This window comes from Terrapene carolina, unplaced genomic scaffold (assembly GCF_002925995.2).
Source record: "Terrapene carolina triunguis isolate 2854851 unplaced genomic scaffold, T_m_triunguis-2.0 Scaffold62, whole genome shotgun sequence".
Lineage (NCBI taxonomy): Eukaryota > Metazoa > Chordata > Testudines > Emydidae > Terrapene > Terrapene triunguis.
In genome coordinates, this window is record NW_020664413.1 from 7,538,778 (window position 1) to 7,555,158 (window position 16,381).

Below are 16,381 nucleotides of genomic sequence, written 5' to 3' on the forward strand. Positions count from 1 at the left end.
TACAGATCCTGTGTTTCTCCCCGAGCGATAGGAAGGATGAAGGCTGTATGGTAGATTGCGCATGCATTATTGTCACTGGGTTATTTAATAAGGATTGGAAGATATGATGGAATAAACACCTGAGACCTCATTACACTATATTTTTCACCTTTGCTACTGCTGGTGGAGCTGCTCCAGGGTTGAAATACAGGTCTGATTTTTTTTTTCTTGGTGTAGACATGTCCAGATACCTAAACCTGCAGCATTTAGTGAGTCCTTTCTCAGGTCAAATTCTCACTTTAATGGAGACTTTGCCTAAGCAGGGACAGAGGGATTTAGCATTAAGGAGGCTAGAACCAGAACACACATGATGAAATCTGACCTTAACATTTGCCCTCCAAAACTTAAAACAAACCTTCCAGTATGGTTTGAAAAAGTTTTGATTGACTTCTGCAAGTGAGGTTATTTAGTCAGAGGGCGGCTAAGGGACTTGCCCCAGGTCACTCAATTCAGTGGCAGGGTGTGGGATAGAATGCAGGAATTCTGGCTTTCCCTTCCTTGCTTTAATCACTTGGCTATCCTCCCTCCCAAACTTCCTTCACTTCTAGACATTGCAAAGGCAGCAGCTGCTAACCCCTGGGAGGTGCAGGTTCCTATCTGAGGCAGTCTCCTAGTAAAATGGGCAGATCAAAGAACTGTAAAAGAGCAAATAGGGATTCAAGGCCTGCTCACAACAGACCAAGAAATACAGCTCATCCTGTGGCTCACCTTCATGACCATAAATGTGGCGAGTGTCTGTAGCTTTTACATCCCTTTCTTGTCTAGCTCCTCTTCCTGAAACTTAGATTCACTACTTCTTTTGGCTTTAGCAGTTTGTTCCAAGCTTTGAGCACAGAAATTCTGCCTGACTTGCTGGCAAGCATATACCTCTCCTGAGCTCCAGCTGACAAAGTCTCTTGTCTCTTTCTCTCTAGTTTTGACAAGTCCATGGTCTCACTATGAGCAGGTTTAGAAGAGAACAAAGGTTCCTTTCCCCTCCCCCTTCCTGCAGGGAAGTGGCGACGGACACTTTATCTTTTCTCTCTAAAGTTCATAGTAGAACTTGTAAAGAATAATTCTACCAGCTTGCACTTGCATAGCACCTGTTCTCCAAAGATCTCAGTGCATGTATCCATGCGAGGTCAGTACTGTAGCAAACTGGTGGCCAACTAGGGCATCACATATGTCACTGTGCTGCATACCATGGACACAGTGAATTTCACAATAATTTATCTCTGAGCCTTTTGCTCCAAGACCAGTTGAGACAGAGGAGATTCTTCAACCACTATTAGCAGCATCAGACATAGACATAGAATAGAGCAATTCTGATTCTCTCCAACAGATGGCAGTGGTACATATATGCACAGTTTATATCTATTTTATAGAAGGGCAAACTGAGGTGCAAACACATTGAAATGACTTGCCTAGGTTCACACAGTGAGTCAGAGCTGGGAATAGAACCCAGGAGTCCTGTTCTCCAACCATGTGCTCTGGCTTAAAGAAAAAATGCACAAAGAGTTGCTAATGAAATTGAAGACCAATTCACGGTATGTTTTTCTGTTTCCTTCACAGGCCTCCTACCCTCAGTGGCAGCCCCGTTATCTCCGACATCTCCCTTATTCGCCTTTCTCCTCACCCAGCAGGACCTGGTGAATCGCCTTTCAACCCCCCTCACCCGTACATGAACCCCCATATGGAACATTACCTCCGCACCGTGCACAGCAGTCCCACTCTCTCCATGATCTCTGCTGCCAGAGGCCTCAGCCCTGCTGATGGTAAGCGCATTGCTGTCCTGACACTGAGTGTGAGGGTTTAAAACTGTAGCTGCACTACAGGCTATCAAGTGGCTGACATGAAATGAGTTGTGCAGTTCTTAGATCGACTGTTGTTGAAATAGGCCTTCTCCCAGCTGGCACCCAGGCTGGCAGTCTCCACAGAGAGGGCGGAAAATGAATGCGCATGGCAACTCTTATGCCTAGAAGTGGTCTCTGGGGGTCAAGGTTGAAGCATGTAGCCAACGGTGCTGGAGGAGTTTGCTCTACTGCTACTTGTGCTGTAGCTATTTTGGAGCTCTGGCACTTTTCACCAGCACTACATTCACTATACCCCAAGGATCTACAGCTGCAAAGGATCTACAGCTGCTCTCTGAAGTGGGGAGCTGTTGTTTTTTCCCTCGTCTGTAACTACACATTTGTTTTGCATCATTGCATTGACAAACCAGAGCGTGAGAAGAGCTGTTACTGTTGGATTCTCTTATAAATATTTTGCTTAAAATTATGTACCCTTTTACTCCAGTCTCTGCTCTTTTGAGCTTCGCTGGCAGTGGGTCCCCACAGGGACCCCGGCAGCCCTGTGACAGAGCCACAGCTGTGCAAAGTGTTTGTTGTGTCTTTGCTTTTTACACAACACTAAGAATATGAGGAAACATCTTGGACACAGTTGGATTCCAAATAACCACATTTACTAACTATATACAAACACACAAGGCCTCACTACGGATATACGCTGCTGCTCAGTTGGGTTCTTGTGGCGTCTGCAATAGAAGACAGCAGGGAGGGCTCACTAGGGGACTAAAAATCTACTTAAAGGGCTACTACCCCGTTCCTATATACTACAGTGTTTCTGCATGATGCTAGCCTTTCTCATGTGATGGGTGCCCTAGTGTAGTGGGGAGAGGCCACCTGACCCCTCCTTCCTCATTATTTCTGCCTCCCCCTGCCCCCCAATGAGTAATCCCCTCAGAATAGTCCTTGCCCAAGTAAAGGGGATGTGAAAACGTGTGCATGGTGCATAGAGTATAGATGCAGGCTGTATTCAGTACAGTTCCTACCTTCCCCATCTCAGTGAGCTGAGACATCACACAGGCTTACGGAGTGATTGATAATGTTAAACGCTGTATATTTGAGGTAGGAGAGGGGAGGAAATGAAAAATGGGAGGCGCTTCAGTAAAGAATTTCAGAAAACATTGAAATACCCTTTTGAAAGCATAGATAGATATGGAGCCCAATATGTAACGCTGGAGCTGCAGCAATGTATGGCAGTAGAGAATTTGGCCACTATATCTATATATCATTCAGTCAGTGTCTCATTTGAGTTGCATAGGAGTACATCAGGAGTATCTCCATAAGAAATCAATATAAAAAGTGTGTATGTGAAATCAAAATTGTACCTTGTACATATCTACATAGAGAGGAAGGATGGTCCAGTGTTTAGGGTGATAGTCTGGGACTCAGGACTTCTGGGTTCAGTTTCCTGCTCCAATGCAGACTTTCTGTGACCTTGGGGAAGTCACTTAGTCTTTCAGTGCTTGAGTTCCCTGTATGTAAAATGAGAAGAATAGCACTTTCCTACCTCACATCAGGGTGGTGAGGATATATCTATCAAAAGACTGGGAAGTGTTTAGATGCTGCGGTAACTGAGGGCCACGTAAATAGCTTGGATAGATACAGGCACATGCATACCTAAAATGTGGCTCTTCTGTTCCTGTTAATTAGGTTTTGCTCACCCGAGCAAGTGTTAAGATTCCAAACCTCCGCTCTCAGCATACAGCAGAGAGGTTTTATTGCTCATGTATTTTTTTTTTCCACCGCCTTGCAAAGTGAGTTTCATTATTTGGCATTTTAAAAGGGGCATTGTGTTGGGGGTTTTTTAGGCCATGGTAAATAAGTTAATGGAGAGCTGGTGGGGAGGCAGGTTTGAAAAATTACAGCAGGAAGAAAGTGAGTGTAATTGGCTTTGGCAGCCAAAATGGTTTTACACTGCCAGACACTAAACCTAGCTCTCCGCATTAGATCTCGGCTTTAATTTCCTTGCGCTGTGGTTGTTAACTGGACTCTACTTGTCTTTTTCCTTGCTAATAGGCACCAAAATTGATGCTGACAGCGTTTTTGCTGTGGGCTGGTCAGGCCTTCCAGACCCCTCCCTGCAGTGGATTCTGTTTTCATGTGGAAGGATTATTAGAAGGGGGAATGAGAGATTGTTTATAAATTTGCGGAAATGGAAGAATGCAGAGGCCCCTTTTCTCCACAGAAACACACCCAAAAGCACGTCACTAAAGCACCAAACTGAGTCGTAACAAGAGGGCTTGGGGGTTCTGAGGCAGACTGTAATGTCAGCTCTGGAGTTTTACTTACTGTGAGAACATTTTCCCCATGTTTGTCTCCTCACTCTCTGCCTCTACAGTGGCTCATGAGCATCTAAAAGAGAGAGGCCTCTTTGGTTTGCCGCCTCCCCCTCCAGGAGCCAACCCTGCCGACTACTATCACCAGATGACGCTCATGGCCAGCCATCCGAATCCTTACGGGGACCTCCTGATGCAGAGTGGGGGAGCAGCTAGCACGGCGCATCTTCATGATTACCTCAGCCCTGTAGATGGTGAGTAGGGAATGTGCCTACCCCTCGCTTGGGGGCAGCTCACAGAGGGTTCCTCTGGGGGAAGTTTACTGGAGCCTAGAGAATTGTTCTCCATGTGGATGAAAGCAGATGTTATTGTGTGTGGTTTCTCTGTGTTGTTAAAGAACATCAAGGCTGCACTATAATTACTGATTTAAAAAGCTGAGTTAAAAAAGTTTATCCATATATAAAAAACAATCATGACCATTTGGAGAGGCACCTTGGCTGCTAAATACATGGGAGTCAACATGGTGTATAGTGCACTGGCATGGGCTCTATCCCTGCTCTGCCAGTGACCTGCAGTGTGATGTCAGACAAGCCACTTCACCTCTTTGTGCCTCTGTTTCCTTTCCCACCTTGTCTGTCTTTTTTGTTTAGACTGTAAACTTTTGGGGGCACAGGCTGCCTTTCATTATGTGTTACACAGCGCCGAGTGCAAGGGGACTTTAATCTTGGTTGGAGCCTTTAGGACCTATGGTAATGTAAAGTCCCAGACAAAAACTATGTTAAAATGGAATTAAGGTTGAAAGTACATGGTAAAAATCATTACAGGGGGGTTGTAACTGTCCCCAAATCAGACGTTCTAAACCCAGAAAATTCAGAGTTAAGGTTACACTGAAAAGAAATAAAATCATGTTAAGGCATGAAAATGTAGTGTGAGCACCCACGGCTCTGCCCTATAGCAAATCCGTCCATGTTATAACCTCACAATTATAGTTCATGCTGTAGTTTCAGATTAGATTACACTGATTTTTAAAGATGTAAGATTTTTTCCCCTCATGGTGTCTCACTCCATGAAAGACAATGGGGGGGCTGCACAGGCAGCACTGAGGGCATGATGTGGCCTGTGGAATGTTTGTTAGAGGTGCTGATGCACAAGGAGAGAACCCAGCATGACTCTCTGATCCCATGCTTCTGATTGGCTCATGGATTAGTTCAGGCATTGAAACTGAGGGTCTGTCTCGATCCATTACTGCTTTAGAGATTCTACTTTTGACCTTTCAGACTTAAAGACTTTGAGGTTTCATTGCTTTATAACTGACTTCTTTTTGCACTGAGGCTGCAGTGATAAAAGCTAATCTAAATTTCTAAATAAAAACAATCTGTAAATAAAAACTTTGCAGCTGTTTTCTGCCATCAACAATTAGATTCACCAAGGACCAGGATTCTAAGGGTATGTCTACATTGCAATCATCGGGTGTGACATACCCAAGCTAGCTTTAATCTGGCTATCTTGAGGACCAATAGCAGTGAAGCTGCAGCATCACAGGCATCAGATGGGCCAGCCACCCAAGTATTTACCCATAGTTCTGGGTGGGCTTGTACAGCCTATGCTGAAGCCCATGATGTCACGGCTTCACTCTCCAGTAGCCAAGCCTAATGTACTTACTCAAGTAGATTAAAGCTAGCTCAGGTATGAGTATGCGAGCTGAAATCACAGCCCGTGATTACAGTGTAGCTATACCCTATATGTAAAATCCTGATCTTTTCTCTCCATACTGTTCTGCCCTTCCCCACAACCACAGCCCTTAGGCCCAAAACTTAAGACAGGGTGTTTTGTTAAAAAGAAAAACAGGTGGTCAGTAATAATTTCCTCATGGTCTTGCCTGTTAAGGGTTAACCTCTGTGGGTGCAAGGGGGCACCTCTGAGGCCTGGTCTATACTGGGGGGGGGAGGACGGATTGACCTAAGATATGCAACTTCAGCTATGAGAATAGCGTAGCTGAAGTCGACTTATCTTAGGTCGACATACCTCGCGTCCTCACGGCACGGGGTCGACTGCCGCCGCTCCCCCGACAACTCCGCTTCCGCCTCTCGCCGCGGTGGAGTACAGGAGTCGACGGCAGAGCGATCGGGGATCAATTTATCGTGTCTAAACTAGACGTGATAAATCGATCCCCGATAGATCAATCACTACCCGCCGATCCAGCAGGTAGTGTAGTCGTACCCTCGGTTTTCCTCTGCAGGTCTTCTTAGGCTTCAAGGTCTGCATTTATTCCCTGCCCCCCCCCCCATCCTCATCATTAGTGCATTTCTTGAATTGTGTTTTGTTTCAGCGACTTGCAGCAGCTCACTGAAGTGCCAGATAAATAGCTGGCTAGATAAACAAATATGGCTTTTGTAATATTAACACGTATTACTGACACTCAGTGCACCATGGTCCTCGTCCTGTAGGATACTTAGTGTCCGTCTTTTATCTGAAAGTCATCTGGGATTTTCTGTTCTTCAGAAGGGTCTCTTCCTACCTGGCTTTTCCGAGGTAGCTCTGGAATAAATCATTTAACAAGGTCCCTAATTAAATGCAGCCACGTGTATGTCAGTATCGCACAGGAAGGTTGAGTTTTGCCAAGCTCTAAAGACTGTGATCAGCATTATTTTGATCCTTTAAAAAAGCTTTCTTGATCAGTGACTGGAAAGCCCATCTGTAAACTTTTGGATTCCATTAATGGAAACAAAGCTATTAAGCCATAGTGGAAATAAATGAAGACGTGAAGTGAAATTCCACAAGGCCATTTTAAAGAAGAGCATGTCAAAACCAGCAGGCCCCCCAAAAATCTGTGCTCCACATGTGGAATTTTATTCATTAGTCTGGGATTTATTCTCTGATCATGTTCAGACAGTCTGATTTATCTTTCCTCCCTCCCTCCCTCCCCAGCAAAGCCACTAGCAGTGAGATCGGGTCTGGTTGTAAACTACAGCCCTCATTCAACAAAGGACTTCAGAACTTGCCCAAAGTCAATGGGACTTAAAAACATGCTTAAAATTAAGCCTTTGCTAAACAGGGATGGACTTAACCACATGCTTAATGTTTTACTAAATTGGGACCTACGCCCTATAAAAAGCGTTTGGCAATGGCTATATTACATAGTTTGCGTTCTGCTGGCTGTAGCCTGTCTGATAACAGAGGCTTCGTTTCAGAGTTACACGTGATGAGGGAACTGCTAGTCACTAAAACCTGGAGTGAAGTGGCTTGTTCTGAAACCATGATTTGAGAAGCTGAACCCACCACTCCGTTTTTTGTTTAACAGATTATTCCAATCATTTATTTTAAATAAGTGACCATATAAGTACCTAGGCGGATAGTTTAGTAATAAAACAGGATGTTCTTCTGATGCGGGAATATCAATAGCACACATTAAATGCAAACATGTCATTGGAATAAAATGTTACATTCACAGAGCGCCTTTCCTTCCAAAAGATCCCCAGATTGCCTTAAAAACTTTACAAGAATCACTTCACCCTCCCCTGAAGTGCAGCCAACTCTAGGGTGGAGCATAACAGCTGTTAAACACCACATGGCACAATAGGCTACAATAACACAAAGCTGCTGTGTTAAACGGGGGGAGTTTGGAAATGTACATTTGAAGCAGAAAACCTCTCCTGCCCTGGATACAGCAGCACACAGAGCAGGTACTCTGCTGGTGAGAGGAAATCTGAACATTTGCAGGCTCATTTGGAAGTGAGACAGCTGCCCGTGGTAGTTCTTTCATGCACTCTTGTCTGGGGCTTTAGTTAAATCTTGGGGGTGATTTCTAGATAACTAAGGGCTTGTCTACACTGGCATTTTTCATCACCCCAATGTCGCTGTACTGAGGTGCAGCAAGAGTGTAGTCATCCTGCACTTGTGTGAACCTGCACTTTCACTGGTGCAGCTTCCCCCAGTTTCAAACCTTTGGTCACCCAGAAGGCCAGTGGCAGAGCTGGGAATAGAACCCAGGTCTGCTGAATAAACAATGTAATAGTCATGGCTGGATGCAGAGCTTTTCTTTAATGTCATTGCTTTTAATTACACCCTACATAAAAATGCGATTTGACTGTGAGACTCTAAGAAAAGCCGACAACCCTTTTCTCCTGCCCAGAAAAAAATGTGCAAAACAGAGCAAGCCCAACGGCATCCCATATGTGCTTTATCTGGAATCCTCCTGAATTGTGGTTTCTAATGAATCCAATTTATATATGGAGGTTAGACCTTCTAAACAGTTACCTTGTGCACTGGAAATAGAAGAATGTAGCCTTTCAACAAGGATCGTAGGGAAGCATTAGAATTCCTTGAACTGTTAAGCCGTATAGGGCCCCAGGGAATGAAAAAGTAAGGGTCCCAGGATAGCACCTGGTAAATGAACAAATGTCCAGCATCTGCTGCAGTCAAAGGAAGATGTGTGATGCTGTAACAGAAGGAAAGAAGGGAATAAGGAACCGGTTATCATGAGACTGGTTTTGGCTGGCTGCTGCTTATTGATAAGGGGATTGTCTTATGTCAAGCACAAACACCTTTTTATGATGTTGTTACTGCCTCTGGATTTAATTTGATAACCTGAGGGGATACTTCTGTGCCCTGTGAATAGAATTTTCTTTCCCTTTTTTTATTTTTATTTTATTTTATTTTATTTTTTGCAATCAGCTCATTAGAGTGCTGGCTTCAATAAGACTATATTGTTTTAGATTTTGGATGAAGAAACACAGAAGAAGCACCAGTTGCGTCTGTGATTTGGAAGGGAGGGAGTGTAAAATGTCTGTATATCATGTACATTATGTGGCTGCCTCTGGATAAATTTATTCTTCAAGTTCTTTGTCCACCACTTAGATTGCAGCACAAAGTTATCTTTAAAGATGCAGTCTGAAGTTCTGGTACATGCAGTCAGTCACAGTGCTTGGAGGAGTTCATTTCTAGGGTCAGTTCAGGAAGACAGTTAGATATTCCCAGGCACATTAATACATAAAGGACTTCACAACTGATCACCATGTATCTACGTTAAGCTGGGATGTGTTGTTCCCATTTCCAACACTGCAAAGAGGACTTAAATCCTTCTTTATGCAAATTCCTTCCTGTCCTGTCCGTATAATATCCCCAAACACTGTGTGTGTGTGTGTGTGTGTGCGCGCGCGCGCGTGTGTGTGTGTGTGTGAAAGAGAAATTGTCAGAGTTATGAGATTGAAGCTTAAACTGAGACTGAACCTAAAACTTCTCTCTGACATTTCTTTCTTGGGACAGTCTACATTTGGGAAGAAATTCCAGATTTGTGGATAAAGGAGGAAACTGACGTATGTGATAAATTGCAGCACCATGTAATAAACTGCCAAAGAAATATTTCCTTCTTTACTCACGAATCTTGAATTTCCTTCCAGAGTTAGATTGGCCCAATGCCCATGATGGGACAGTATTTAATCCTGTACCAGTGAGAACTTTAAGATCCAGTCTTAGAACGCTGCTAATCTACAAATGGGATATGTATACCTTTTGGAAAGGGGAGAGTCACCGCTTTCAAGTGGGATACAAAGCACTTGGTTTTAGCCCTTGAAGATCCTGAGACATCTGATTTTCATATCATTTTAAAGGCAGTTTGTATGTACCAAAAAGCTATTTCAGGTAATTTTTTAAAGGCTTAAATATGTGAGTTATATTTATTCTCTAATCTCTAGAGTTGGGCTCATAATAACTGGGCCTTCTGGCTATATGTGTAGGGGGGATATGAAAAGTAGACCCAACGAGTTCTTGTTAAAACACTCTAAAACATTCTTAAAATAGATTTTTGTACAACATGTGGTACAGCCTGGGGGCTGTCTACCAAAGAAAATAGAAAAGAGCATAAACTCTGGAAAGTCACATGTAGAAGTATAGTTAGGCATGCCAAATAAGAATCTGAAGAATAGCTAGCAAAAGATACAAAAAGTAACAGCAAAAATATCTTAAGTACATCAGAAGCAGGAAACCTGCCACACTATCAGTGGGGTCACTGGATGATTGAGGTGCTAATGGAACACTCAAGGAAGACAAAGCCATTGCCAAGAATTTTTGCATCCTTCCCTGCAGAGGATGTGAGTGAGATTCTCACACCTGAGCTATTCTTTCTATGTGACAAATCTGAGGAACTGCCTCAGATTGAGGTGTCAATAGAAGAAGTTTTGGAACAAACTGAAAAGTTAAACATTAATATGTTACCAGGACCAGGTGGAATTCACCTGAGTTCTGAAGGAACTCAAATAGGAAATTGCAGAACTATTAACTGTGGTATGTAAACTATCATTTAAATCAGCCTCTGTACCAGATGACTGGAGGATAGCTAATATGATGCCGATTTTTTAAAAAGTTTCCAGAGGCCATTCTGGCAATTACAGGCCAGTAAGCCTAACTTCAGTACCAGAAAACTTGGTTGAAACTATAGTACTCATTGATGAACATGATATGTTGGGGAAGAGTCAACATGGCTTTCGTAAAGTGAAATCATGCCTCACCAATCTATTAGAATTCTTTGAGGTATCAAGAAACGTGAACAAGGATGATCCAGTGGATATAGTGTACTTGGACTTTAAAAAGCCTTTGACAAAGTCCCTCACCAAAGGCACTTAAGCAAAGTAAGTAATCCTGAGAGAAGAAGGAAGGTCCTCCCATGGATCAGTAACTAGTTAAAAGATAGGAAACAAAGGGTAGGAATAAACAGTCTTCACAGTGAAGAGAGATAAATAATGGCATCCCCAAGGGTCTATACTGGGGCCAAGGCTATTCAACTTATTCATAAATGATCTGGAAAAAGGAGTAAACAGGGAGGTAGCAAAGTTTGCAGGTGATACAAAATTACGATAGTTAAGTCCAAGGTAAACTGAGAAGAGTTACAAAGGGATCTTGCAAAACTGGGTAACTGGGCAAGAAAATGGTAGATGAAATTCAATGTTGATAAATGCAAAATAATGCATTTATTATGGAAAACATAATCCCAACTATACATACAAAATAATGAGGTCTAAATTAGCTGTTACCACTGAAGAAAGAGCTCTTGGAGTAATTGTGGATAAATCTCTGAAAACATCCACACAATGTGCAGTGGCAGTCAAAAAAGTTAACAGAATGTTAGGAACTATTAGAAAAGGGATAAATAATAAGAAAGAAAATACCATAACACTAGTATAGAAAACCATGGTACACCCATACCTTGAACATTGCATGCAGTTCTGGTTGCCCCATCTCAAAAAAGATATATTAGAATTGGGGGAAAAGTACAGAGAAGGACAACAAAAATTATTAGGGATATTGAACAACTTCCCTATGAGGAGACATTAAAAAGACTGGGACTGTTCAGTTTAGAAAAGAGATAAGGGAAGACATGATAGAGGTCTATACAATCATTAATGATGTGGAGAAAGTGAATAAGGAAATGTTATTTACACCTTCACTTAACACAAGAACCAGGGGTCACCCTGTTAAATTAAGAGGCAGCAGGTTTACAACAAAGAAAAAGAAGTACTTCACACAACGCACAGTGAACCCGTGGAACTCATTGCAAGGGGATGTTGTGAAGGCCAAAAGTATAACTGGGTTCAAAAAAGAACTAGATTAGTTCATGGAGGAAAGGTCCATTGATGGCTATTAGTCAACATGGTCACAGACACATCCACACTCTGGGTGTCCCTAAACCTCTCACTGTCTGATGTTGGAACTGGACGACAGGGGATGGATCATTTGATAATTGCCTATTCTGTTCATTGCCTCTGAAGCATCTGGCACTGGCCACTGTTAGAAGACAAGATACTAAGCTAAATGGACCATTGGTCTGACCCAGTGTGGCCATTCTTATGTTCTTAGGGAGTGAAGTAAAGTTTGTATTGATCTTATGTGGGATGCCCTCCACAATTCCCACATCAAGGGTCCATAATTAAGGGTGCAACTTCTAGTTTAAACCCCACGCCCATTCCATTCTAAACCCGCATTTCGAATCTTCTGAATTTGGGGGTGAAGGATGGGGGGAATTCTTTTGGCTTAACATTTTCTGTTCTTCACTATCAAAAATATATATATATATATTCCAGGTTGAAGCATTCTAGAGTTCCAAGGTAGATGTAATAAAGTCTTTCTAACTTTAACAAAAACTGAGTTCATCATTCTCAGGCACTTCGGGCCTGATCTTGAGAGGTGTTGAGCACCTTTAATTCTAAGCACTAATCAGGATCAGGCCATGAGGGTTTTTTGTTTCTTTGTTTGTTTTAAAAAATTAGTGCATTGTGAGTTTTGGGGAGGGAAATTAAATGAAAAATAAAGGCCAAAATTTTCCAGCCTGTGTGCCTAACGATAGGCTGCTAAATCCATATTTAGTCCCTGATCCAAAATCCATCAAGGTCAGTGGAAAGACTCCCATTGACTTTAATGGGCTTTAGCGAGAGCTGAAATAGAAGTGGTAGAAGACGCTCTAGTTCCGCTGCCACTGACACAGGAGGGACAGGGGGTTTTCTTAAAGGAACAAGACCACCCCTGCTAGGAATACTATGTACTAAGTTGAGTGAGAGTGTTACCTACTGACTAGAGCAGGCAACTGGGTGTCACATCTCTTGGGTTAATCTTGCTTTGCCATTGGCTGGCAGTCTGGCCTTCGGAATGTCACTTTTTAGTACAGCTGAGTGGGAAATGTTTTTCCCCCTTCCCATGAAAATTTTTGAGAGTTTGAAAGGGACTTTTCGACAATTTCAGAATAGGGAAACTGCCGGTAACAGGGTGGCTTGCCCCTTGAGGGCTAGAGGCCCGTGGTCAGCCAACACTAGTTACTAAGTAGACAGACCTGAGCAAGGATCATCTGGCCCCTATGAAGAGTAGCAGGAAGATGCCAGGCTGCAAGCCCTGCAGAAGGAAAGAGTTCTCAGGGAGACAGAGGCTGCCGGGAGGAACCTGGCAAGAAACCTACAGAGAAACCTGGCAAGTGGGAGTGAGAATGCTGGGAGAGCAGAAAGACAGAGCCTCAGGGAGGAGGGGCGGTGTGCAGTGGGAGCCGGGGGTGGGAGAGACTTTATTTTTGGAGTTTATTTTAAGGGTCATTGTGGTTAGACACAAGCCTAGGTGTTTGAAAAATGGGTCTAATATTTACCTGCCTCACAGGGTATCATGAGGCTTAATTAGTATCTGGAAAGTTCCTAGAAATTTGCCTTAGAAAGGTGTCCTGAGGACATGTTGGACCTTTAGCCCAGGGAAGTCGAGGCTTGTGCTTTACATCTAGAAGTCCCAAGTTCAACTTCCACAGACAAACCTGACCACGGTGTCTCTTCATTGTTATTTGTCTTGCTGTTTATCATCTAATAATAGTGTGTGGCACCGTAAGGGATTAAGACAGGCCAATAGTATTATTCTATTCTATACTATATAGGTTTTTATACCATGCTCATCCCTGTAGTACCTGAGTGATTTCCCGTAGTGCAATGTGAATACATATCTGTCATGTGGTTCTTGTTCTCGAATCCTCTCCCCAGAAGGAGAAGCATGTGGAGTGAAGTGGCTTGTTTCGGTAGCGTGTGTGTGTTATTTTGTTGTTGTTTTTGTAGTTAAACAAGCCTGTTGATATGTGTTTCTATAAGCAAAGGCAAGGTCAAAGAAATGTGCCTTGCACTTGGAGTGGAAAGTGGTGCAGGTTAGAGTTATTAACAATGTCCATGATGCTAATAATTAACTGCTTTGGATAATTATCATAGATATATTTTTCTCCTCCGGGTGTTACTGTTTATTTTCTATGTAGTAAAACAAACTTTATATTCCCTAATCACCTTCCTTCTTGGGTACTTTGTGTTGCTATCCGCACTGGAAGAGGAATCATTCGTGTGTAACATGATTTGAGGTCAAAGCTAAGTGTGAAAACCCCTAATATCAGAGAGACCGTACTGTAAAACATACACCCAGCCTCATAGATCCTCTGTCAGACCACTTTACACATCCCACAGTGCCTGGAAGATCTAAATTAGAGCAGACACTAATAAAATGCATATTACTTGATTTGTGCTGGAAAAGTCCCAGCCCAGCTTGCAGAATCTGACAGCTTCCAGCAGAGTTTTACACGGGGAAAAAAAAAAAATTTACCTGAGTGCAGTGGAGGGTGCACTGAATGGTTGCACCAATAAAACCAGAGCTTCTGTTGGACATCAGGACTTCTTCCCTCTACAGATTAATGGGGACCGATGGCTGAACCAGCTCTGTGGACATAAATCACTGGAAGGAGCAGCGAGAAATGAGTACAAGGCTTTTCTTTCTATTTAGTAATTTATCAAGGGAAGTGGCACATTAATAAACAGATCTCCCTTGAGGTGTGGGAGTAACAGAGATAAATATGACTGTCAAATGTGGCCTGCTTCCTTCTGTTACAGGAATAGAAGACTGTGGGAATGCAAATGCAGAAAACAATATCTATATCTGGATAGATATAATTTGTGGTAGAGTAGCACCTAGAGGCCCCAACTCAGAGTAGAGCCCGATTGTGCTAGGTGCTGTACAAACACATAATAACAGACAATCCTTACCCCAAAATACTTACAGTCTAAACAAACAAGGCAAATGATGTGAGAGGAAACAGAGGCATTGAATGACTTGCTGGAGGTCACACAGCAGCTCAGTGGCAGAGCTGGGAGTAGGAGTCTCAGTCCAATGCCCCAGCCATTTGACTATGCTGCCTCCAGTTTCTACATGGGAGTAACTAACTTTGGATCTAAACAACCCCAAACTTTAGGAATGTTCTGGTCTGGATCCAGATCCGAACCTTGAGGCTGGGGCCTATCTCCAAACCCAGAATGTTAACATAAGCTATTTTAAAAAAATTTCTGTGTTAGAGATAGGCCCCAGCCTCATGGTTCTGATCTAAATCCAGATTGGAACATTCCTAAAGTTTGGGGTTGTTTGGATGCAGGATGTCTGTTCAGGCCCGAGTTTTAAGGGGCATCTGCAATGTTTGAGCTCCATATCCAAATTTGACAATTTTTGCTTCTGACTTTCTGGTTCTAGCCAATCTCTGCTTGTGTAGTTCATTTTTTACCTTCTCATCAGATTAGGAATAGCAGCACCATAATAGACTTTACTGTTCAAATGGGTTAACACAAATCCTGCAGTGTTTTTATTGCTATTAGCAGACTCGCCTTTTTCAGGAAATGTTTGCATCCATAATGCATTTGCATCCTTAAATCTGCCTGTCCATCCCAGGCTTGCCACTTAGATGGAACTAAGTCTGGCAAGAATAAGCCTCAGTGTGGCCAACCCCAACCATTCAAAAATCAGGAGTCAGGCTCCCCCAAAGTCTTATCACTCATGAGATTTTTTTGAAATAACATTTTGAGTTCATTATATTTGACTTCTGGCTTTTGAGACTTTAGGTTGCATTTGGTCACATTAATCTTTTCTTTACAACCATGCAGGCTAGACACTTACTTTTGTAAAAATGAAAAGGAAAGCCATGATTCTCACCTAATCACATATCTCCAGGAGCAGAAGTTCTAAGAAAAACTCCAAAGATTGTGAAACTTGCAGTAATATCACAGAAGCTGGCAACACTGGGTTGTTGAGTCTCTTGGTTGCATTAACGTTAGCCACAATAAAGTGGCAGTTCCACCTTGTGATTGGGGAGATGCCGTGAAATGGAACTGCGGAAAGGAGTTGTCAGAATCAATCCAAATGCTTCTTAGGCTACGTCTTCACTACGGGGGGGGGGGGTCGATTTAAGATACGCAAATTCAGCTACGCAAATAGCGTAGCTGAATTCGACGTATCGCAGCCGACTTACCCCGCTGTAAGGACGGTGGCAAAATCGACTTCCGCGGCTTCCCGTCGACGGCTCTTACTCCCACCTTCGCTGGTGGAGTAAGAGCGTCGATTCGGGGATCGATTGTCGCGTCCCGACGGGACGCGATAAATCGATCCCCGAGAGGTCGATTTCTACCCGCCGATTCAGGCGGGTAGTGTAGACCTAGCCTTACACAGCTGCAAGCTAGTAGTAAGGGTGGTCTAATGGATTGAACTGTGGCTTGAGATTTTAAGAGGCCTGGGTTCCATTCCTACCTCTACTGTAGACTGCCTGTGTGACCTTGGGAAAGTCACTTAATCTATCTGTGCTTCAGTTCCCTGTCTGTAAAATGAGGATTGTCGTAGAGCTTCCCTCTCACAGAGGGTTGTTGTAAGCCTAAAATTCATTTATCCTGAGGTGTGATGTATATGAGTGCACCAATACAAAACAGTTAG

The 16,381-nt window shown here is 43.1% G+C and overlaps 1 protein-coding gene across 1 annotated transcript in view; it reads left to right on the forward strand.

Moving 5' to 3' along the window:
- Positions 1-16,381, forward strand: part of GLI2 (GLI family zinc finger 2) — a 251,937-nt gene that overhangs the window by 196,766 nt on the left and 38,790 nt on the right. Inside the window, exons 4-5 of the mRNA XM_024197581.2 lie at positions 1,591-1,793; positions 4,201-4,392. Coding sequence (XP_024053349.1) covers positions 1,591-1,793; positions 4,201-4,392 — 395 coding nt within the window. The remainder of the gene's footprint in view (positions 1-1,590; positions 1,794-4,200; positions 4,393-16,381) is intronic.